The following is a 26,568-nucleotide window of genomic DNA, read 5'->3' on the forward strand; positions in this document are numbered from 1 at the left end:
AGATCACCATGGCTGAAAACCAGCGGAGATGTTATATATATATACCCGCGACTCTTAGCATTAAGGTGAACTACTCCACTGCTAACCATGAAATCGCCCATCAGCCACTACTTTTTGCCGTCTTGGAATCCACAGTAACAACTGACCTGATCCCTTGCAATATTTATAGTTAAAGATAAACACGCTCATTAACATTTACACGTGAAATGCAGGTTTCCATGCGAAACTGGGCGTGGTTTTCATGTGTGTTTCCTCATTTACACGAGTAAATTAGATTTACCCTATCCATCTCTTTGACCGTTTTTTTCGTCCACAGACCTGATTTACCCGAGTAATTCTCCCAAACGTGCATGCGCATCACCATTTCACATGTAAATTGACCTGCATGGAAACCCCATGATTGAAAAAAAAATTCCCTTACAACTAGAGTGTGTATGAAGGGCCTGAGATGTTTTGAAGGGCCTGAGAAAAAGTACCCCCAGGTAGCCGCGAAATACATAGTGGCATATACTTTCTCCAGGTTCTACCGTCTTAAGGTGGTAGACCCTGCCTTGCCTTCTTTAGGCACAAGGGTTCTTGAGGTTGTAAGTTCACACCACTAACCTCTGGGTTAGACAGTGCTTGTGCGTCCCTCATATGCTGCCGTTCCTTCTCCCTTGCAACGGCTCTGGTATACATTATCCCATACGTAATGTTCATTGGTGGTCGTCTTCGAATTGAAAGGGAACGTTAGGTTACTTACCGTAATCCTGGTTCCCTGAAAGAGAAGATGACCACCAAAGCTGCGCAAACATCAGAAATGGCTGCGGTCAAAGGAAACAGGAGGGTGACTACTCTCTCTCTCTCTCTCTCTCTCTCTCTCTCTCTCTCTCTCTCTCTCTCTCTCTCTCTCTCTCTCTCTCTCTCTCTCTCTCTCTCTCTCTCTCTCTCTCTCTCTCTCTCTCTCTCTCTCTCTCTCTCTCTCTCTCTCTCTCTCTCTCTCTCTCTCTCTCTCTCTCTCTCTCTCTCTCTCTCTCTCTCTCTCTCTCTCTCTCTCTCGTCAATCAGCCAGCAGGGGAAGACTGGTATTTATAGAGGTCAAGTCACATTTAAGATTGGGTCAGAAAGATAAACAAAGAGTTAAAGTGGACAATAAGATTACTTATGTAATGCATAATTTATTTTTTTAGAGAAAAATAAAGTTGCTATAATATGAAGAAAGCCCTGCAAGATCAGAATGGACGAACAGATGGTTTAAATAAATTCTGCTTTATAGATTACTTACTGGAAATGTAAACGCTACCTGTTACGTTGTGGCGTCAGTCACAATCATTGTCTACGTCTTCCTTGACATCATTAATAATCGAGTTTCCCTCCCATACCTTTGAAGACCCCAGCTGCCTTCTCATTGTATAATTGCATTACAATTGATTTTTTTACATCGATTACTCTTGAGATGTGTGTTTTTATTCATCTTAACTTGAGCAACATCACTGATTGCTTTATCAGGGATCCAAGAGTTTTACAGACCATATTATGTTTAGTGAATGAAATTGCAATTATAATCTGTTTAATGTTTCCAGCAGATAATCTTGCACTTCTTTAGTCATTTTACCTTTCCAACCAGCTGCTTCCCCTACTGACTGACTTTCAACCAGTAACATGCTTTGACCCAGAAGTGCAACAGATATCCAAAAAGAGAGGCATAGAAAGTGAACACTTTCTTAAGTTGTACCAGATATTTTAAAATGGAAAATGTGAGACCTTTGTAGCTAATGGAAGTGAAAAATGAAAAAGATTTATTTAATCTATAATCACTTTAATTTGATACCCATTGCAAATCATTATCTATTTTGTGTTTGTAAGTATTATTCAGCAGATTTCACAATTTGTCGACAAATATTAAAATTTTGAACCTGCTGAAAAGCAAATTTTAATGTAATGCACGTATACATTTTTGTTCATAAAATTTATTGAAAAGTAAGGCCAGGATTTACGTTCACCAAAAACTATTGGCAAACATGTTTCATGCGGGGGGGGGGGGGGGGGGGGGGATCTTGTGTCCCAACAACTGAAACTACCCTTTGGGAATGTAAACAAACTGAACTGTCAACAAGATCTGCCTTTTGATGAAGTAGCAAACTGACACCAAGTATGATTTCAGCTTTAATATATCTCTTCATTTCAAGCTCTGTTAATTATAATTTATTTACTAATGAAATACTAGCTGATTTCTTACTACATGATTTTATATTGGAATTATACTACTTCAAACACTTTTATTAATATTGCTTCCAACACTATTATTGACCTTGTGTCTCTTCATATATGAAGGTTTGGGGTACAAATAAACGTGGAATACCGGTATATAATACATTTTTATTGAAAATAAAGCTACAAATTAATAATATTTACCGTATCATTCCACAAATTATATTAAAAAGTGGATATGTTTATGGTAGATGATATTTACCGTTTCAGTTCAGATTTCTTTTTTGTGAAAAGTTCTTATGAATGAACATTCCCACTCTTTCTTGTTTCAAATGGCTGGCATAGTTTGAGGGTTCACTCTTGTCTAGCGTGTGGAGTTCTGTTGATATGTTAATCCTTCATGCCTGGCTGGTACATACCCAGACCCCATAACAACTTGTTTGTTTCATCATACCTCCAGCCTATGACCACTTCAAATTCAAAATAGTCTTGTGGATCAAAGAAGCCATATCATGTTTACATGACACACAGCATAATAATACCAAGGGACATTTTAACAAACTAAACTGATATTTTTAGAGGATGTACAGCAGGTATTAAATACTATATATTATTGTCTCATTTTCAGATTGATTTTGAAACATATTAAAATATAAATATTTAATTTCTACATAAAGGATGCAGTTAAAATACCAAGGAGGCTTCACTCAGGTTAGACCTTCTTGTGTTTAAATCCAAAGCAGATTTTGAAATTTAAATGATCAAAACAATGAGGTTTAAATTATACTATTATAGGAATTGACATACTTTTAAAAGTATACTAAAGCAATTTTTGCCCCAACTTAAAAATTATTACTGAAAGCAAGTAATCGTGTGTTTTGTTTATTTTTTAGGGTATTACAACCTAATGGCAGATTTTTTAAAATGTATTTTAACTGAATTATAATGTATTAAATGATTTTTGGACTCTCTCTGCTACTGATTTTTATTAGTATTTTAAATCTGTATATCCTGAGATTTACATGGACATCACTAAGGTCGTGTTCACATTGGGTTTGTTACAAACAGTCTCAGTTCAGTTTCTTCGGTTTAAAATAATGAATCAAGGGATTCATTATTCTCTTTATCAAGTTCTGCCTGGATTCTGATGTCCAACCAAATTTCTAAGTGTCCATGTTTCATTTGCTGTCTATACTGTTCCTCTTGACATTTTTTGACCAAAATGGTATACATGAAACGTTTGCAGAATAACAGACACAAGACATGCAACGCTACCAACAAACTACACAAAAACAACTGTGAATCTGCACTTTCTCATCATCTAGATGTGTGTTTTGTTTCCTGCGTGAAAACTAACTGAGTTCCCCTGCTGTTTACATTGAAGTTTAGCAAGTGAACCAAACTCAGGTCATTTGCCAAACGAACTGAGACCACCTTTTCAGATGGACTCACTTCATGCCAAGTGAACCAAACCAAACCGTACTTAGTGTGGAACCAACTCCCCTAACAAACTCAGCATGAACACAGCCCAAGGCACCCTTTGTCAGCACAGCACAGCAGTCTGATTCAGCTGAAACCAGAACCGGAAGCAGCACATGACTGACGTAATTTAATCCAGGAATGAAAAATGAAAGCCCACAATAAAAGCTATACCTGCTAGAGTATGCATTAAGTGTCTCCCTCCCTTGTATAAAAGCATTTGCTGCCTCAGAATCTATCCACTCTTAAATGTAAAACTGATCGTGATTTTATGTTTATGAGTGTTGGGTGGCTAATCAAGTTGAGAGCTAATGGAAGTGTATTTCTTGAACACTCTTTGCTGTCAAGCAAACATATTAGAAGCCATTAAATCTAAATAAAAAAGACATAAGCTGATATTAACATATTTAATCTGTTTCTGTAGATGCCGTTGTAGTTTAAACATTTAAAATGCTTTGCAATTGACATTCTGAGTATGAGGTCTAAACTCTCCGCGAAATCTAAGTGCCGTTGATGTTAATAGTTCCAATGGGGATGTGACTTATAATGTTGGGCCCAGCTGTTTTAAATGAACAATATATGTAATGATTACATTATGCAGCTAAACAGTTAACTAAGTCAGTAATGACTGCTGAAGGCTTTTTAAATATTAACAGTTAAGTCAGTGGCTGATCACTAATGGCCCTATTCTCACTTAGTTTATGCACTGGAAGAAGTGCATAATCCAAGGAGAATAGGGCCCTACAAGAGCAAGACTTGCATGCTAAACTAACACCTTAAATAAAACAGAACAGAAGAATGACAACAAGCATGATCCGAAACACTGCATTTGATATCTCTCTTACAGGAAAGCATTACACTGACAAACATGTTAGAGCAAACATCAACATTGCTAGCAATAGCAACACAGTGAATATATCACAAATATGATATTGTAATATGGTACCACAGTATTACACAGTACAATTCACGTGAATTTTGCTTTTTACTCCAGTAAAACACAATTAGTGGAAACTTCAGTAAATACCACATTAAATAACTGACAGTAACATGCCTAATGGTAGTGGAATCTGCTGAAAATAATGGGGGGTTTTAATTCTGTTCACCTTGCATGTCATGCACACGTATCGTTGACTCCTCTAAACTTTTAAAGGTTTTGAAAGTAGCATTACCCATTTAAAAATGCAGCACGTTTCCAGCAGAAAAGCTAACAAGTTATGGGGTTGGCTCTGATTGAAATAGTTACATTATATTACTAGGGGTGTGTTCTTGTCCTAATCCCCTGATCCCCTTAGATCTCCTGGTTGTTAGAAATCATAATCATGTGACTCATACAAGACACAACAACTGGTGCATTTAAATATATAACAAATTATTTTTTTTGTATGTTAGAACTATGGACTGGTTTCATAGACCCTGATTAGCACTAATCATTGACTACCAAATGTTAGTTTAGGTAAGGTAGTCCAAGATTACTGCTGATTGGTGTCTTTGTCGTATAAGGAATCAAGTGATCATCTAATGTTAACAAATTACTAGCATAGCTCTCACAGAGAGGGGATGGCAAGATTTCCTAATCAGTACTCGGAAAAAGGCACTAGCCAAAACATTTGTCTACCTGACTTAGTTTCTTATAGTTTCACCATTCTGGATTTTGTCATGGATTTTTAAATAACAAAGCTGTAAATCAAGCTAACAGTTCTATCAGAAACATACCATTTCTTGGACACACATTGCTTTCTGGCATCAATATCACAGACATTGATTATAGTATCGTGTGGCTAATAGCTCTTCCTCAATAGAACTGTAGCTGTAATGCTCATATACTGGCAATTGTACATATGGTTCATGTTCTCCCCCGGCTTAACTTTGAAATCTCATGGCACATTTTTATAACTGGAGTGCGGGTGCACTATTCACTATTCACATAGATTCCTCCTTCTTAATCCTTAGATAAGGACCAGGTTTTCCTTTTTTTTTTTTTTCTGTAGTGAATTTTCTAGTGTCAACTCAAAAGTCAGAAGCCAAGGAATTCGATTGTATGGCAAACAACATTTTGTATATAAATAGTTATAAAATCCATATGCTTTATATTTTGCATATTCAACAACCGTTCAATTCAAGCATACCAACCACCACCTAATATTAGTTAATGATTTATTTTGGGGTCAGCTCATATGTATAGATCTGCGTGTGTTTCTGGACTTCAGGTAAAATTAAGGTGAAGTCCAAGTGATTGTCAAATAATATCCATCCATGATATAAACATAAAAAACAATTACCACCAGATATGATAAAATCTTACCAGTAAATGTACAATTTAACAGCAATATGCCAAACCTGACATTTCAGAACTATTTTGTCGACGATTCACCATGCTTTATAGTGGATTACCATGGGTTTTACAATCCCTTGCGGTAAGTATGTGTGGTTTACCAAGTGTAATGTCGCTATACTTGTACTTGTATTATGTTTACTGTGCTTTTACTGTGGTATAACACGTTCAATTAGATGTTCATGACAAAAGTCGTGGACATGAATAAGAACACCCTTTTATATCTACATCGAACTTTGAAAAATCAGAGAGAAAATAATTTTGTGTTGGGCAACATTGTTTTTTTTTTTTTTAAAATGCCTGTCATTTGTTGCTGACACAACACGGATATCTTTTACATAAGAAGTCCGTAGACTGAAGGGCGGGTCTGATAACTTGTACGGTAGCTTTTTGCATTATTTAGGAGTTATATAGGAGGGGTTTAACTATAGCTTTTTCACTCAGCCTACTGACTGGGTTCACTTTGTGCAAGTGCTTTGGTCCTTCCGGCTTTGTTATTGTTTTGTAGTGATCGTTTGTGAGGATTGACAATTGTTACTCCTTCAAGATTTATAAATTAAATTTGCAACTATGAGAAAGGCTGATGAGCACACAAGTGATGCTGAATTTTGGTAAGTACGGCCTACTGGTACTGTATTAGATAGGAAACGTTAAAAGATCCGAAAGTGCACAAAAATAAACGATACTATTGTCGGGTTAAACATGGTGTTTTCCAAAATCTATAACAAAATAATGTATTTTAATATAGCAGGATTACACGTTTTGTTTTAAAGGACATCACATAACATTTGGTGCATCGACTAGTGGAATTTAGATTCTGAAGCAACTTTATATAACTCACTTTTTTTCATAATGTACAAAATATATCACCTTAATAGTTAAGTAGTGAAGTAAAAAAAAACAAGCAACGTTGTGGTAGCTTATTTTAAATACCTATATAAAGGCTGAGGAGATTGCCAATTAAAGACCAAAATAATAACATCATTTGAATTTGGAAAATGAATACATTGTTGTTTTTTTTAAAGGTATAGCTTGTCAGATCTTATCAACTGTAAAGTTTATAGGCTACCTGTGCTATACATTGCTAATAAATAAAGTTGTTTTGCTTTATTCCTCACCTTTTTTTCTTAACTCTTCAAGTTAATGTCACGAGTGGAAAAGGTTGTTGAGTTAACGAATTTCTTTTTAATTTGAAGGCAATTTGATGGTGATCTGATTGCAATTATCATGAAAATATTTATTTAAGAAATTATAGTTTGGTATCAATTCTAGCTGTGCAAAGACAAAATATAACAATATGCTAATGCATTAAAAAAAATTATATTGCGTGTGAGATATAAAAACTAGTAAGTGCTTCGTTTTCAACAAATGCTGCAGTATAAAGTTTTTTTTTTTTAATTTCTTGTGTCCAAAAGAGTTATTAAATAAATAAATAAATAAATAAATAAATAAATAATACATCATTAATTTAAAGCCTGTTTTAGATTGCAGTTGACTTCTTTAACAACCTTTACTGTAAAACTTTTGAGTTAGTTGTGTGAATAATCTCGGCCCTCAATCTCATTGCCAAATGCCATCTGTCCACAAGAACACTGTAGTATATTAATTTCAAGCAGTATTTAAACGGGCTGAAGCAAGGCAATTTGTAGACAGAGATTTTGACACCCTGTAGCAGAAGTTGTTAGTACAGTCCCTTGCAGGTGCATAGGTTAGCACTGCAAAGTGGTTTCTGTTGCATCCTAACATAAGCCATCTGGTCATTTTTTTAATTTATTATTTGGACATTGTTTGGGGGTCCTGGAATATAGGGGCCAATATTTATATAAAACTAAAAATGATGGCTATGAGTTGTTTCTTGCTACTTTTAATGTAGAGAAAACTGATTGCTTTAGTCCTCTCAGGAAGAATTGAGGGCAAACTTTTCATTCAATTTAATACAAACGTAAAAGGCATTATTATTGCATCCCCTTTTGAACACTTTTTAAAAAACAATACTGCAGATGAGCTCACAGTCTAGTAACCATCAAAGCAGTCTTCTTGGAGCCATTCACATCATATGACTGGATTTTATTTTAGCTTCACAGAACTGATGGATTTTATTAGAAACTCGTTTTAAAGTTATACAAGCACTGGAGGCTTTGTACTTGGTACAGGGCACTTAAATGTCTTACCAGTAAACTTATGAAGTAAAACGCTTTCCTGTTGTTTGACATATTCTCACTCTTTACTGGACTGTATCTCCATTTCCCATGACTTAATTCAGTCTACATTTAAGAACATAAATACTGCAAAAAGACCGATAAACGCATCAACTAAAAACACAGACATGTATAGTGACCTGTTTCATGAGATCGCACACACATTCATGCTGTACTTGCATTTTAGTGCCAAGATTGGGTAAGTTTTAAACTGACAGATTGTAATGATAACAATATATAAAAATAAATAACCATTTACAATCAAATAGAGAATGGCACTAAATATCATGAGATATATCCTCGCCATCATAGTTTCAAATAAATGAGAATAGTAAACAGCAAAGCATATTTAAAATGCCTATTTCTGACCTGTCTGGAATGGGATATTGGGCACTCCTGCTTTCAGGCTGTTTGTTTGGAATTTGGACATGTTTATAAGGACAGACAGAGTTTCTCCTTCCTAATCACTCTTTCGACCAATATTGGCTCTGAGCAACCCAGTGACCTTCGCTGTGAAGGATCACATACAACAAACAAAGAAAATGCCATATGCTGAATCTCAAATGTCTAATTTAATGCCTGATCAATTGCACCTAATTCGCTTACAAAACAAGTAATCTCAGTATAAAACCAGCTGTAGACATTTTTTAGGACTAGCGCCAAGTATTCGGTTGAACCCTGTTTTTCCTTAACATTTGATTTAGTTTTTGAAGACATGGGTCTATATTGGCCTATATTGGTGACAACCTGTGATCATCAAAAATGCTGTCATTTATTTGATTAACTCACCAACCCGCAGAACTGCACAGGCTACTGCGAGTTTGTAAAATCATTTCTCTGACAATCTGACCCCTTTCTTTAATTAACTTGAATAATTGCATAATATATGTTATCGACTGTCTGCTAACTGCTATGAGGACAAATCAACACTGATAAATACAAAAGAGAGAAGTGCTGTGCTGTTAAAATGCCTTCGGAACTATTTGGCTGGTCATTTTGTGTCCCGCGGTGTGTTGCAGGGGGACAGGTTCATGGTTGCACTCTGGTGTACTGGATTCATGTAATGAGTGTTTAGACAAGGTTCTGAGAGATCTAGTGAAGCCACAGGGGTGCTTTAAACATCTGAATACATTTGATGCATTTCAGCGGCTACAGCAGACCACTGCTAGACCCCCACAGCTCTTAATTATCCTTTGTCATGTGGGTAACGGTATCTGCTGTCTCAGACCATTTTATTGCTTTTTTATGCCTGCATTCTTATTCTATGTTAAAGTACGAAGTTTGTGCCCCCAGAAAAATCAATCTGGCTTGAGAACAACTGATTTAGCAGGTCCAGAAATTATGCCAGTTAATCTAGTTAAGTGTTCTTTAGACAGTTCTAATGCACCGTTTTTCTACAGTGTGATTGAGGTAGCTATTAAGACTGTAGTCAGAAATATCACCACTGGCCAAAATGATTCTACCCAGTTATCTCCAGCAAAAGGCTACATGTCTCCAGCTGTCTTCTGAAAAGAGTCCTCTTTAGTGGCAAATTAATTTCTGTTGCGCTTTCTTTTTCTTTTGAATGTAATAGCAGGAGATTCAAATAAAGTAACACTATGAAAGTAGACATGTCATACCATTTTTAGAGTTTTAAATTGCCAAAATTGGTTCATATGATTAGATCCAATATACGAACCTTAAAACTACAATAAATATTAATTGAGGTAACATAAAAAATTAAAGATTCAAGTATTTGTCAGAAATTATGAGTAGCATACTGTAGAGAATATTTGTTTGTGTGTGTTTTTGTGTCCTGTACCCTGTTTTGGACACACTTCAGCATGTCATTTTAGCACTTGAGTTCATCCCAGGCTCTCCTGCCTCTTGTTAATGTTAGCACATTATGTCCCCAATTGTTTGGCAGAGGTTATATTTTCTGCTTGTTTTTTTTTTTACTCATAGTTATAATTGTATGCATGTACCTGTTTAATATCATATTGTGTGTTCTCTGTTAACTGTTTCATCTCATATTATAATTTAACAGATTACATATTTGATATCCCTTTTCTATGATTTTGGTGGTTGGTGGTTTTTACAAATGGCCACTAGGGGTGTGACGCTGTGATATCTGCCCCTGCCCCTGAAACTGTGGCTCTTGATCTTTTAGGGGGCAGAACATGTAGTTGAAAAAGGACCGTAGTTAGTATACCTGGTAAATAATGAGCATAAACAACAGTAGAGAATGACAGAGAACACAAGTACAGTATTAGGATATTTAATATTAAACAGTATTTTTTTTAAGAAAATGCAGGTGGTACTGTTGTGAAATCAAGGGTGAGGATTGGGCATACAATAAGAGCAAGCCATATTTGGATTTTGGATCATATTAGAACCTTAATCTTCTCAAATGTTACAGGACCATCTAAAGTACAGTGCATTTCTTATCTATGCTTTTTGTTAGGACTGCTGGAACAAGGCCAACTCATGCATAATACATGCATTACTCTTTGGGTAATTGAAATGTAGAGAAAAGGGTTGTAAAAGCATTTAAATGACCATATACCAGCAACTGTTATCACATTTAGCCTTAGATTGATCTGCAGGGTTTTCCCTGGGCCTTTTCAGCTGGGCGCGCCACCCGGCAAAGTGGCTGTCGCCGCCCTACTGAAAAACCTGATCCACCCGTCTTGCAGATGCTTCTGTACCTTTAAGAATAAGGATTGATTGTGCTTCTAGCAGACTAGATCACTTGTGTGTTTTTGGGTGAAAAAAAAAAATCTTGGAACCACATGCAGGGTGCCAACTATTTGTCTATGCTGTCGGAGAAATTTTAGTTTTACACTTGCAAAAAACATGCAAGGCATTTTTTGGTTGTTTGATAACCAAATCAATACACTTATTATATATAATCAATACACCTATCATATATAATCATCGACACAGGCAATTTTGCTTTAAAACTTTCAATTTAGCAAACATACTTGTTCAGTAAAACTGCTTCTGGAGTACAGAGGTCAAGGCTGAAATGTAGCTGTGGTTTACTTCAGTCCAGTGTGTTTTTACTACTCAACAAGCTGTTTAAAGATGCTAAATACTACCCCTAAAATCACCCCTAAATATCAGGTCACTGAGTTTGGCAATAGCCATCCAGGTGCCAAAGACTAACTCGAGATAAACCAATATAAATATTATTTTTTGTTTTTTATTATTAATACACAAACAAATTTGTTATGTTTAAAGTAAAGTGTTATGTTTGTTTATATTATTGACTGATGGCACTCTGGCGAGCTTGTAACTTCCTTCGAATTTGAAAGTGTACCAATAAATACTTCCTGTAAAAACGAACTGTTATTCAACTGTTGTATATCTTATAATGTGACACGGGGGCACTCAATTTTAGCCTTTTATTTTAATTAACACAGAGAATTTCGTTGTTTTTTTTATTGTGGAAAACTAGGGTCCCTGGTAATTACTAAACATTCACCTGAAATAGAAAATCAATCAATCATTCCTTTTCTTTAATCAAAATTTTTTAATTTGCAAGCCTAGTACCAGACTGTGCCTTTTAGAAAGTGGTACGTTTGTAGCCCAAAGTAATATGCTATCCACAATGCAATGTGCGTCATATCCACCAATATTGATCCGTGTTATTGTTACAATGTTAACAATAACCGATTATTTTCAAAGCAAAAATAGTCACAATGAATGCAGGGTTTTCAAAATAAGCCGGCGATCGGCACAATCCACTGCCTAATACTATATTTGCGCCGGCTACTTTATTAAAAAAATATTAAGATTATTTTCGGGTATTATCATTCAGTCAATTTTTTGTCATATTATTGTACTGTAAGGTTATATATAGTACATAATAGCTATACATATGTACCAACCCCCCCCCCCCCCCCCCAAAAAAATAGCGTATTCCTTTTGTTGTGACATCGTAAAAATTATGAGAATTATGACTTGTGAGATATTGAGGGTTCATGTACAGAGGTTGTACACCTTTAAGAAGGAATGCGTGATGGGATAGCAGTGTGGAGTAGTGGTTAGGGCTCTGGACTCTTGACTGGAGGGTCGTGGGTTCAATTCCCGGTGGAGGACACTGCTGCTGTACCCTTGAGCAAAGTACTTTACCTAGATTGCTCTGGTAAAAACCCAACTGTATAAATGGGTAATTGTATGTAAAAATAACGTGATATCTTGTAACAATTGTAAGTTGCCCTGGATAAGGGCGTCTGCTAAGAAATAAATAATAATAATAATATCAGCTGAACTGTAATGAAAAAGAATGTAGAACATAAAAAGGGCAACCAGATTTAGTCAACGAAAGACAACGCATTATTCAAATTCTTTGTCATATTATATATTTAAGGTAAGGCAAGTTTATTTTTACATTAAAAGTGCTCCCGGCTATAATGTTCTGCCCGGCCGTACAGAATTGCTGGGGAGACCCCTGCTCTGTATTAGCACACAGGGATGTTCTTTGTTAACATGTGATAGAAGTGAGGACAAACTGTAATGCTAGACTATACCTGTAATATACTGTGCTATCTTCAATATACCATGTAGGATGTACGCGTTTGGAATCAGTATTTTTTATTTAAAACCAAGCACAGACAAGAAATCCTTGTTTTGCACTTATTTTTACAGCAAAGGGTTTGGAATCGTGGTCGATATTCATGAAGCATGTTCATGTCATAGACTTGTGTACGTCGAATATTTTCTGTCCCATATTCATAAAACGTGCTTGTTCTGATATACTGAGGCTGTTGTAAAATGTTGATGCAACCACAGTTCGATAGGTTTTGTTAAACAGGAGTTGCGCTTGATCTTGATCTTAAGCTTTTTCAGTCACACGTTTGCATTGACACAGCTAAACCATGTTTATCTTTCACACGTCTTGTCTAGCTTAAAGAGTGTTCAAGGAGTTTTTTCAAATTTTAGAATTTTGTTTCAAGACCCACGTTTAAAGTTAAACACTAGATAAATGTGCCTTATGAATACAGCCCTGCTATTTATTCTGTTTTGATTAAATAAATTAACACCCATTAAAACTTTTCTAGGCTATTGTTAAGGAACTCAACAACTGTCTTGAACACTTTTATGAATATCAAATTGGATATATTACAAATGTGTTAGGACCTATTCATAAACTGTAGCAAACCACCTTAAGACAAGCTGATGACTACAGACCTGCTTCAAGCTCAAATTCCTCTTGCAATAATGTGTTCCTTCATGTGTGTCACTGTGTCCCGAGTGCTGGAATATAGCACCTTTGGGAATTTATCTGTTTTGTACAAATGTAGAATTCTAAACCAGATCTAATTTCTACACAGAATCTCACCCTTTGTTTGATCAGACATAGTGAGTCCGTACAGGGTTCCAGTTCAAACAAACAGCTATTCTTTCCAGATTTTAGCTCTCTAATTGTTCAGTATGCAATGCTTTGTTTATTCACACATTGTCCTTTATGGTTAATTTCAGCAATAAAATTGTTTATGAAGTTGCTGAAAGAAAACATGTCCAACTTGTTTACCAGTACTACCAAAGGGAATGAATATATATATATATATATATATATATATATATATATATATATATATATATATATATATATATATATATATTAGCTCAAAGAGCCAGCTGCCCAACGTTTCGATATGTTGTACATATCTTTCTCAAGGGAGCCTGTGTTTGAATCCAAACATTGGAGGTATTTATAGGTTTTTGACGGCATGACAACTACTTGTTATTGTTTACATTCAAATTCATGATTTATTCTTACATGATGTAATGGTGTTCTATATATTGTGACATCATTTTTACTTCTATCTTTGAATCTGTATTAATTCTAATTAACACTACTTTATATAAACTTATATTTTTATTATATCATGCAATGCTGGCTCTGAGGATCAGTCTAGATTTGGCCTCCCCAGCGCATCAGCATGCACAACTTTTGAATGAATTTTGTTTATTTATTTAAATGTTATATATTTATTGAAGTTAATTAGTTCATTCTTTTCTGTTGAGTCCCGCTGGCATAATCGTGTTCAGTCTATTTATCCATTTACTTTCTTTTATTCTTCTATATGTCGCATTGTCTAATTTGAGCTGTTCTGATACTACAAACTTTACATCATTTATGTCATGTCCCTGACTGGTGAAGTGCTGTACTATTGGTTCATTCATTTTTTTATTTCTAATTAATAAAAGGTGGTTCTGAATTCTTTTATATAAAGTAGTTCCAGTCTCTCCAACATATTTGATTTCATCACATTTTTCACAGGCTATTCCATAAACAACATTGCTATTTTTACAATTGCAATTATATATATATAATTAGCTTAGATTTGAGATTCATGTTTAGATTTGAGCATAAACATATGATAAATGCAAGAGAATATGCCTGACCTAGAATATGAGCAGTGCTCCATTGTGGCTGTGAATTTCATGTTTTAAAAGGTTGCTCTGTTTTCAAGTTCAGCGCACATAGGGCTAGATTCTCAAAATGATTTACTCCGAATTATCATAGTTTATTTTCATAAAGTCAAAATGCAAACCAGAATTAAATGACACAGAAATTAATTAAGGGGCTGGTAAGTAGTCTGTAGTTGTTTCATACTCATTGTAGAATGTACTCGGTAATTTTCCTTTCAGGTAAAAAAAGTGGGGTAATGAAGACTTTGAGGTTTGAGAATCTAGCCCACACTGTATTTATATATTTTCTTGTTTGGATGTTTGTTTCTATGAGAATTTGTGAGGTTTATAACTTCCAAACACCTTGTTGGAGTAATTTTAAAATGTGCATATAGCTTCACAGTTTCTGAGGAATGCAACAAGCACAATTGAAGATTTTATAACAAACTGTTCCCCCAAAACCCCATTAGCTGAGCAGAAGAGTAGACAACGCAGAACAGTAGGAAAAAAAGGAACCAGCTGCTTTATTTGCACTACTTATGGACTATTGTACTGCATTTTAACTATGTGTACGTGACTGATAGACAAAAGGGCAGTTCGTGAAATTATGTCTATTCAATGCGCATCTGTAACCAATGCCTTGCCCTTCTTAATCATGATCTGTTTCAGGTCAGACTGCTTTTACTTGACTTTCAGATGCAAGCTTCAGGCTAACAGATCACAGGCTAATTGCTTCCACTCTATGAGCTTAGAGCTGGATCAAAAGTCCCCAGGCTCTTAAGAGTAGTCCTTTTGTCACATGACACTATCAGGGCGCATTGTCACTGATGTTTTTGGTCTTTTAAATACCTGCTGTTAGCACACACACCCCCACATTTTATAAATGGCTCAAACGACACAAAGGCAATAGATTTGAGGTTTCTGAAAGGAATACAATTAAAACAATTACATTGTAGCAGTCAGGGTTCAGCCATGTTTGGTTGGCACAGGATATTAAGAAAGATTAGGGATGTACCAAAATAATGTAAATAGGGATAAACAAAACAATGTGGATGTGATGTTTTGAAAACTACAGTGTCTCAATCCCACAGCACGTAGGAACAGCACTGCACCTTTGAAAATTTACAAGGCGAGTGCTTGATAAGTCATTACACAGATGTACTGTAACTGGACTCTGGTCCACTCAACTGTTGTCAGATAGAGCCATTCTGGAAATGTGGCACAAGACAGCCAAGGGAAGTCATGGGTTTATGTTTATTCTTCAGCAGTGTTGCATCATCATATAAGCTCGACCGGTTTGTGGAAAAAAGTAATATAACGTAGGGCCATAAAGGGTTTAGGCTCTTAATACCCCTTCCAATGAATTGTACCAGGTAAGAAAATAAAACAAATACGATAAGTGCATTGAACAAAAAGTGCAGACTAACTTGACAAGGACATACATTAATTCACAGAAGAAAAATGTAGAAAACAGGCAAATACTCACATGTAAACAAACGTTTCTGGAAACCAATGTTATTTTATACCTTAGCATACACTCTAGCAAGACTGATATATATTATAAAATGTAAAGTGTTCAGTTGACAAATTAGGGAAAACCATATACATTAATATGAAGGGAGAACCAGACAGTTTATGATGTCAGCTGTTTTACAATAAGGAGGACTACATCGATTGGCCTGATTTACATTATAACATTATTTTCTCATAACAAGTTCTTAAGTCTATCAGTTATTAATATGTTGTTTAGTAATTTACCAAACAAAAAAATATTATTATTATTATTATTTTATTTTTTGCTAAATACTTTACAAGCAAAGCTTTCTTGTGAATGGGGAATGTATTGCTTGAGCTCATCTGTATTGAGAATGTAAAATAATAGGAAGGAATTAATGCAGGCCTCTTGGGCCACATTTTGTGGTTGCCAAGGACACTGTTTTCAAGAGATACTGGATCCTTGGGGATCATGGTGTTGGGGAAGTGGCCTAACCTGTAGCATTAACCACTTCAACTCCAGATGTAAAAATGAAACCCCTTCCCAGGTACCAGATTCTGAAAATAATAATAATAATGTTTTCAAAACTATAATTGCTATAAAATGTTAACATATGATGAATAAAACACAAATAAATGACCTAAACTGTGTTTTTCATTCACCCTTTATGCTCCTGTGTACTACATACCCATGTTCAATATAGAGATAAAGATAAGTTTTTTTTTAACAATGAAAACAAAAACGCTGCTAATAACAATAATAATCAATGAACAGTAATTATCAAACAACATCAAAACGTATGCCATTATCAATGTGCTCTTTGCCATTTATTGAAATGTTCAATACAACAGAACCCAGGGTTGCTTTCGCAACCACTGCACATTTTTCTTGTGTCCTTTCTTTTGTTTTCATTTTCGTAGCAGACCCTGCACCTTTTTTGCAGTCTCTGCTTCCCTTGTGTTGGAGGGATAGTCATAAATGCGTGTAAGCTGTTTCAAACCAAACAGCTTCCCGTTTGCAGCTGGCTTACCTGTAAAATAGCTGCATGCTCTTTTGTTTGTACAGTCACAAAGGTAAGTGATTAGCTTTTCGGGAACAAAAGCCAAAAAGTACTCCAATGGAGAACGCAAACTCTCAAGTTCCACGGCAGGGTGCACATCTGTATAAACAGGTGCAAAATCAAATGATGGAGGACTGGCATCATCGTAGGGATCAGTAATAAACACCCAGTCCCCTGCTGTTCTTGGCTCCACATCCTCTTCATCATCATCGCTGAGTGATATGTCAGCATCACTGTCGCTGGTATTGAAATCCTCCGAACCAACTTAAAATCTTCATCACTCCCGTTGTCACTCTCCACGTACGTTGCCATGTTTAGCTTTCACTAAAAACTATATAAACTACAAGTTCTACAACTAAACAAGTAAAACTAATAATAAAACAAAAAATTATAATTTAAAACGCTATATATATATATATATATATATATATATATATATATATATATATATATATATATATATATTTGTAAAAGTTGAATGGCTTCCCGCAATATATCTTGGTCTTGTAAATGCCCACAGGTAGACTAGAATGGGAAACTTGACGTACGCACGTGGTGTTGAAGTGGTTAATGTACTTTAAAATCTGAATCATTTTCTTGGTGTATTCTTGTAATATATTAATTGAAGAAATGCAGTTCTTATACAAGTGCATTACTTATGGTAGCATGTATTATTAGTACACAGTACATGGATTAGTCCTGAATCTTTATTGTTCTTTTTTCCATACTGGAAGTAAAGGTTACTACTTGAGTAGGAAACCATTTGTTTTTGTGATGTGACCTTCAAACACAGTTCAACATGGTTCAAGTTTCATTCATTACCAGTATTTTGTTGTGAAACGTACTGATGATGAAGTGATTAACTATCCTCCCTTAATCCATTCTCATAGTCGCTTGCTTAGGAATACAATATCAGTTTAGCAAATGGTTAGTTTTCACTAACTTTAAATGTCTTCCGTGATGTAAAAGAACATTTTGTAATCGCAGTGTAACGGGGGGAGAGCTGTGCTGACTATCTGGCGCATGTGTGGTACTGCAGGAAGGGGGCAGCAGCCTTGTAGATCCACCTGTCAGTCATGGCAGTGACACAGAGAGGTGGGGAAGAGGGTGTGTTGGCTTTCCCTCTCTCTGAGTGGCTGAGAGGCGGGCCTTGGGGGGATTGCTCGGCCCATAAGTACTGCGCTAGGTTATGCATTCGGGTGGCCGTGATTGGAAATACACAGACACTGGCTGAGTCGGCCAGTGGTTGGCAAGCACGACTGCGGAAAACAGCAAGAAGAAAATAAACAGTTTTATTAAAATCTCTTGTTACGTACCCCAAGAGATGTGTGTAGTGATAGGGGAACCTTGGCCACTCTAGTGTATAATGCGTAAGCAGGACCTTTATTTTGTAGTTTTAATACTGTGTTTTATTATTCCTTTTCATTTCACCTTTTGTTTTCATTATTATTTTGAGCACCTGTGAGTGTGCGAGCTTTTAACTGTTTTACCAGTATTGGTATTCCTGTGGTCCTGTGTACTGTTGTCGGTACTCAGGCTACGGACAACAGCGCCCTCTGCGGGCAATAAGACAAACTTCTAAAATAATGAAACTGGGCACCAGTGCGGCGTTTGCAAATAAAACTTCTGTTTCCCATGTGTGTCAGTGAATTACCCACCACCCTTCCACATGCAGGTATAAAAATAAGACTTTATTTAAACAGCTGTTGTGAAATTGGGATAAAATAGATATACTTTTTTAAGGCTTCTACACATTTTTACTGCAGCTTCTAAAGACACTAGAAAGGCAATAATAGGTACAGTATATACACAGACCTGTGAAAACATTGTCGTTACTATTTCTCTGGTGTAAGTATTAACAGATTAGGCCACATGATAAATGACTGTATTTTTAAGCTTGTTGCCTGACTGGGTAGCAAAAGAGAAAACAGCTTTGACCCCAGTGGAGCAAATCAATAATACACTTTCTTCACTGTGTTTTCTTTCAATCAGGTCTCAGAGAGCAAGCTACTACAGGAGGGTGTGTGGGAGATTTATTCAAGAAAAATACAGCGGGTCAAGCCTGAGCTGTAACACAGTCTAAAGTTAGGAGTGGGTTCATGGGGAAAAAAGAAGATATAAAAAATACTCTTCTAATTTGGTGTTTTGTCAAAGCGAGGGGGCAATTGGACAATGGAGAGGAAAGAGTAAATATTTGTCTTGGGCTTGGTTTGAGATGTTATTTTTCTAAAGGTTATATATATAATGCAATTTGCGATGAGCAGCAGAGAGAATCGTAACAGGATTGAAGGTGTAACTCAACTCGGTATTTGACATTTTAATCCCAATATGTGTACATTTGATCCCTCCTGATATTCTTTAACTTTATATATTTTTTTTTCTCTGTTATCTTCCAGAGCAACAGACAGATTCATCATCAGATAACATACCATGCAATTGCAACTACACTGAACAAAGTACTACAGGAGCTCAGCACTACTAACTGGAACTTGAAAAAGAGGATTAAGAGGACTGAGCTCTGTTACAACCATGGCTCAGACTAATAAGGTGTCGGTAGCAGTCCCTCCAGACGGAGGCTGGGGATGGATGATCGTTGCTGGCTGCTTTATTGTCACCATTTGCACCCGGGCTGTCACCAGGTGAGTGGGGTAAACCCCATACAAAAACAAACTGCTGTATTTATACAGTATAACTGCGTCAATCTGCAGTTTAGTGCAGTGTTTTAGATCTTGTACCTTTGTAATTCAGTACTACAGCAGTGCAATGAAGTAATAGGGATTCCAACAGAAGTACTGTACAAAGTTGTTTTAAAATACTGCAGTGTATAGTTGTGTAAGGGACACTTGAACAGAACGTGTTTGTGTTTATATGGCTTTGTTGTTTGAAATGCTGTATAATGCGCTTGCCAAGTTTTGTGTTTTTGGTTTAAAAAACAATGCTGTAAACATTTATGATTTGGGTTACAACAACAGCAGATAGGTCATATAGCAATACTAGACTGACTATATTTTTTGTGTACAGCAAATGAATGTACTTCAAAATGATCTAAAGCACGGTTTCAATTTATGGGAGGATTTTCTAAAATAATTAATTAGTAAGTGATCTGCAGTCAATATTCGAAGGTAGACTGAATGGAAAGCACTGGGGAATGAGGGTATCTAAATTTGGTGTATCACTGACCTACTTTCTAGTGGGATCCCACTGCAGGGTTTCAGTTTACTGAACTGGCAAGAGATGGCTTGTATTTTCCACAGATTACATTGCAGTTCAGGTTACAGAGGACGCCTTGTAAACACAGAGTGTCCTTATGAACGTGACTTTGAATAGCCCTCTGTGTAAGGCCTTTTGGTTAGTCATTTGAGAGTTTTAGTGGTGGTAAATGGAACATTAATCGTTATTGGCTTACATTGAGCTCTGACAAAATACTACCAGTATACTGTAGTTGGTAACCCATAGTAGCTTCAATGTTGAGCCCACAGTGTTTGGGATATTCTGATTGGGCCCTGGACTTGCTGGGTCACAACGAATGGTAACCTGGGTATGTATGTGTCGCTAAGAAACTGGAATTAACATTCCATGGTCTCAGCATTCCTTATTTACATGCCATGAGCTTTCGTAGCAAGAAGAACTGTACGTCCTCCAATTACCTAATCTCTTTTTATAGAAATTATTTGTACAGACATGGCACAAACTGTACTGAAGGGTCTTAAAATATTTAAACAGCTGGAAATATTTTTTTGTAATAAAAAAAAATGTTTATTAAGATGCAGCATGAACACATTTTATTATTGTAGCTTGGTTTTGGACAGACATCTATGAAAGAAATGGTTTAAGTTTAATTGTTTGACATCACGGCCAGCAGGATAGAGCCCTCCCCCTTAGATGAACCCAAAAAACAGGTGGAGGCTCGGGAGGAGGAGGTAAGCTTTGACATATAGCGGAGACGAGTGGATTGAGGTAATATATAAAGCCTTCTAGATGATCATTGGACGTGTTGTTTGTCGAATGACGAATGAGATACTGCAGGGTTCTCCCCAGGAATTCTGTACAGCCGGGCGGCAGAACATTGTAGCCGGGAGCACTTTTAACGGAAAGATAAACTTGCCTTAACTTAAATATATAATACGACAAAGAATTTGAATAATGTGTTGTCTTTCGTTGACTAGATCTGGTTGCACTTTTTTATGTTCTACATTCTTTTTCATTACTGTTTATTATTATGGTAAATTACCGTGCTTATTTAGGTACTGGGGAAAGATAACGTAGCTTTATTGGAGTTAGCACATAAAATAAAAATCAGTAACCTTTTTACTTCCTTTTTAGCTTAATTATTGAGCTTATTGCTTCATTTAAATTGTTTTTTTATGTTAAGTTTTCAGGGCATTTTGTTAATGCACGTCTATTTTTGTTTTTCACTGTTCTACATTTTTTGAATGCAACTGTTCATTTTAACCATTTTTTTTAACACAACAGTACTCACACACGTTTGGTCACCATCATAATTGTTGCATGAAACCGGAGTGTAATAATGCAGCACCTCAGCACTTAAGCATTTGTATGTCAGCTGACAAGTGTTGACTGAATGATAATACCCGAAAATAATCTTAATATTTTTTTAATAAAGTAGCCGGCGCAAATATAGTATTAGGCAGTGGATTGCGCCGATTGCCGGCTTATTTTGAAAACCCTGCATTCATTGTCACTATTTTTGCTTTGAAAATAATCGGTTATTTTTTTAATGTTTTTTTAATGTTTTAGCCTCTCAAAGTGCTTAACACAGAAAACCCGCCCCTTCAACTCTCTGATTGGTTAAACGTTGTGTCAAGACGTAACACAGCTCACCCAGCCACGCGCAAGTGATCTAGTCTGCTAGAAGCAGTCAATCCTTATTGTTAAAGATACAGTAGCATCTGCAAGACGGACGGATTGGGTTTCTTTCAGTAGGGCGGCGACAGCCACTTTGCCAGGCAGCACGCCCAGCTGAAAAGGCCTGTGTTGAACCCTGTACTAGCCATTTGACTGACTAATGTTCTGGTAATGAGGGTGCCTAATATGCTAAGTTAATGATCTTAGTAAGTGGTTACTGTACCTTTTAAGTGACGTATATAGTTCCTTTGTACCCTCTACTGGTGGAATATCTCCTAGTTGAGAGGAGGGTGGAGAGCTGTGCAGTCATGCCTCGGATGTATCCGGAGTAACGCAGGTTAACCAGCGGGCTAAATTATAGAAGTATCTGACTTTGTAACATGCATGTTATAGAATGGAACTGGAACTAGGCAATGTACATGTCTGAAGCATTTCAAAAATAAATGTGCTCTGTGCTTATACCCACAATCCATTTGTGGACTCTCTGTACTGCCTTTTGGCCTGGATTACCATCATACACCTTAATATTTATTATCCATATTCTCATTTATCAACTGTGCAATAAAAACAGACACATTCCCCAGCACAATGTGTAGGAACTTCTTACCCGGTGAGTGAAATTATACCCACTCCTCTCATTAAAAAAGCGGCTGATTCCCTATTGACTGACATGCTGTGCAGCCATTAACATGCCTTGACACTGAAGACATTGCTGAGGAGAAGTTACCACACTTGAGGAAGTTTAAGGATAACAGACTTCCTGAAAATAAGGCTAGGAAATTAAGAACTTTCTTTAAACCTAGTGTGCGGGATATTAAAATACATGTTGGCTACAACATGTGTTTATTTAAAAACTTCACATTTGAGACCAAACATACTTCAGTTTTTTTTGTTAGCCATAATTAGGCTTGCTACTTTGATATTAATCGGTAAAGCTCGTTAAACGTTGAATTCCCCAAAAATGTGATAACTGTCAGACATCTCAGTGGTCCTTTAGTACTGTAGTTTCACCCTGTTCTGAGATCTCGTTGACAGAAGCAGTGCTACAATGCTCTCATTAGCCAGCTACAGTGCCTGTCATTCAAGGCACCTACTTTGAAATTAGTGGGTTAAGGTGTATGTATTGCTTATTTAGGTATATGGTGACAGTTACTAGTTTGATTTGAAAATGGGGCGCAAGAGAAAAACACTTAATGAATATTGTGCACAATACCCTGCCTGACTGCTGAAGTCTCCACGGCAGGACGAAGCGGGCCCTTCTGCCTTGCCTTCCAGTGACTCTGAGTCCGGATGTGCTGAGACAATTTTTACATGTATAGCTCAGCTGTGACCAAATTTCAATTAGAATGTTGGTAACCATGGTTTTGTTGCATGTTGAATATGATAAAGGGGTTTCACTAAATGAGACGTTTTTCAATGGCATAAAAAGTCTGGGTTTTTTTAAAGCATAAAGGTCGATTTCACCCATTCTCTGCTTGAATTGAAAAATAAAGATTAAAAAAAAACCCTGTAAATTCTTTCTAAAATAAATGTCTATGTTAATTGTCGATTTGGCAAAAAAATAAAAATCGAATAGTAGCAAGCCTAGCCATAATCACTTTAACAACATTTTTAAGTGAAGTCATTGATTACCTAAATACTACTTTCTTACTAGGTAATAACTAAATAAGTGATCGCATTCTGCTTTCATTTAACCCTTGGGGGGTCAAGTGGTACAAATCTGTTGCAATTCTTTGAAGATATAAGTGAGGTGCCATCTTTAAAGGATTCCCTTTAAAAATGCCAATATAACTACATTAAATATATCAGTAGAAACAGCTTTCATTCACCATTCCAGAAAACTTCTCGATGACAGCGGAATAAAACCCTAATTATCACGCATTACCTTGGTAGTTGACCTTGTCTGTATGTTTACCTTCCCAATGCCACAGGTTATACCTCAACCATACCATAAAAAGAGCATCCCTACTACATACTGTAGAAGGTGCAACAGTTGACAAAAAGTTCTTCACACTGGGGAATAATTTGACATCAGTTAAAAATGTAGAGATTTGGAGCAAATTGGGAATTTAAAGGGATATATTTTCCAGGAAAATAGATTAATATATAGTCAAATTAACCAAAATGAAAGAATAATTGGACCAAATAGTCTTTTTGTGTGCACTCTCAAGCTTTAGAAAGCCCAAACTGCTCGACCTGGTATAGTATCTTATTACTTCCTGTGTCAGACTCAATCACGTGGTCAACCAGATGAGACTGGAACACAGGAACTGACCTTTACAATGGGAAGTGACAGGGCACCAGGAAGAAGGAAGTGCAATTAAAGTAAAAAACAAAACAAAACAAAGAAATGAAGAGAAGAACAGAAAGATCTTCGGCACAAAGCGTGATAATATTGCTCATTTTAATAAGAGATAAGAAAATTGATTTTAAATCCTTGGTTATCACTCCTTCATTCTTCTCATGATGTTTTACTGACATTTTATACTTAGTATCCAAACCTATTACCTTGTGGCTCAAATAACTGAACCTTTCTGCATTTAGAGATAATATGCATCATATCATTTCAGCTAGCATTAAAAACTTGACAGTGAGATCTCCTATAGATAGGCTTTTGCTTTTATTTAAGTTAATAAGGCACTCCCGCTCTCTACTATCAAAGGCTAGTACATTGTACTAATCACAATCAGACGGCAACAGACTTAGGGTTTTGTATTCTAAACAAGTCAGGTTTGTGTTGCTGATTAAAATAGGTCTTTCATTCAGTTTGGACTGCATGCAGCAGCTGTGCAGTAAAGACTAGGTAGTGGCAAAACAATATCAATATATGTCTGGTATTGAGTTTTTAAAATCATATATATATATATATATATATATATATATATATATATATATATATATATATATATATATATATATATATTTTGTCGTCATTGTTGTCCAAAGAGATTTTTTTGGATAAACTAAGTTGAAAAAAATGAAAGCATTTCTGTTTAATCAGTAGACATAACTAGTTAGCTTCCTGGTGTTCATCTTTGACCTACAGTGAGATCTATCTGGTCTTCACTTAATTATCTTGGTTAGGTTCTGATAAAATTACATTTAGCACAGCCACTTTTTTCATAGCTGTGGGCAGTGGTCCATTTATTGAGTATTATACAAATGCTGTTATTGTATGCCAGTGGTGTCACTTAATGTCATTTACAATAATTCATTTTACCGGATTCTGCCCTGTTTGATCGATCGCCCCACCCCCACTTTTACCTGAATGTCAATTTTTCACAGTTTAACCATGCACACAAAATAAAAATAACCATGCACAAATAATGCCTGAGATTTCAAATATTGCGCTTCAAGTGAGTAGAACAAGCTGTGCAGTACAAAAGACTTGAGCTTTAAGGGTTAATGTGTGTTTCATGAACATTTAAAATGACATTACAGTGGACTTCCGCAGCACCCTTTTTTCATGGCAAACACTTTACTTTGTATTTCCCCATTTAACGCTAGAACCGCCGCGTTTATACTCGTACCTAAAACTGCCGCTGGCAGTCATTATGGTGGTTACATTTTAAACAACATCAATATTAAAATGAAAGACAAACTATCGGATTTGTGATCCTGCCTTTCAAATGCCATCAGGGTATTTGATACATGTATTTAGGAAAAGTCAAGAACGTACAACCGCGTATCTTTCACACATGCAGAGCAATTTAAATTTTAAAAGTGAAAACGTGGTGGTTCTAGTGTTAATAAATGTTAACTGCACTTCTTGATTCTTTAGCGTAACTGTGTGCTGCGCTTTACCTTTTGAATTTTAAACATGCCTATTTCTAAACATAGAATGACGTTACAGTGGACTTACGCCGCACTCTTTTTTTCAGGCAAACCGTTTACTTTGTATTTCAACATTTAATAAATGTTAACTGCATTTATTGATTCTTTAACGTAACTGTGTGTTGTGCCTTTTGAATTTTAAACATGCCTAATTCTAAACATAATCTATCTAGCTAATGTTAAAAATATTATTGCTATTATTTCGCCACTGTCTTCAGTCAACACCCCTCCTCCCACTTTTGCCTTAATATGAACTCTATGCCCCCGGGGCATTGACTTGGCAGAATCCGGCCAGTTGGATTCCATTCATTTTCTTGAACTCACAAACTACCAAACGGTTTGAGTAAGAGGGCTTAAAGTAATGAGTAAAACATGTCTGCTGCAGATCGTATTTATCCTGAATTGTGCTCCTGTGGTTGTGCATTTGTTTTCTGTTTTTGGCACATCCCTTGCATATTTGGTTTGTGCAAATATATGTACAGCCCCCAATGAGTCCTTGCTCGCTGCCATGAGTATCAGTTTTGTGCTTCTCCTTCCTAGAATCGTACTAGAAAATGACATCGTAGTGTGGTCGAGCGTTCAGCAGTAAATGGTTGACTGGCTCCATTTAAGAGAAAGGATCTAAATTAGATTAAACAAGTTGGTTGCAGTCCACACATGTTTTAGGAACAAAAGAATAGTCTTCTCTCTGATTCCGGGTTTCTATCAC

At 36.1% G+C, this 26,568-nt stretch overlaps 1 protein-coding gene across 1 annotated transcript in view; it reads left to right on the forward strand.

Moving 5' to 3' along the window:
• Nucleotides 1-6,430: 6,430 nt before the first annotated feature.
• LOC117416200 (monocarboxylate transporter 12-B-like) overlaps nucleotides 6,431-26,568 on the forward strand; it is a 30,770-nt gene continuing 10,632 nt past the window's right edge. Inside the window, exons 1-2 of the mRNA XM_034027277.3 lie at nucleotides 6,431-6,615; nucleotides 19,556-19,798. Coding sequence (XP_033883168.3) covers nucleotides 19,689-19,798 — 110 coding nt within the window. The 5' untranslated portion in view covers nucleotides 6,431-6,615; nucleotides 19,556-19,688. The remainder of the gene's footprint in view (nucleotides 6,616-19,555; nucleotides 19,799-26,568) is intronic.

The sequence above is a fragment of the Acipenser ruthenus genome, chromosome 7 (assembly GCF_902713425.1).
Source record: "Acipenser ruthenus chromosome 7, fAciRut3.2 maternal haplotype, whole genome shotgun sequence".
Classification (NCBI taxonomy): domain Eukaryota; kingdom Metazoa; phylum Chordata; class Actinopteri; order Acipenseriformes; family Acipenseridae; genus Acipenser; species Acipenser ruthenus.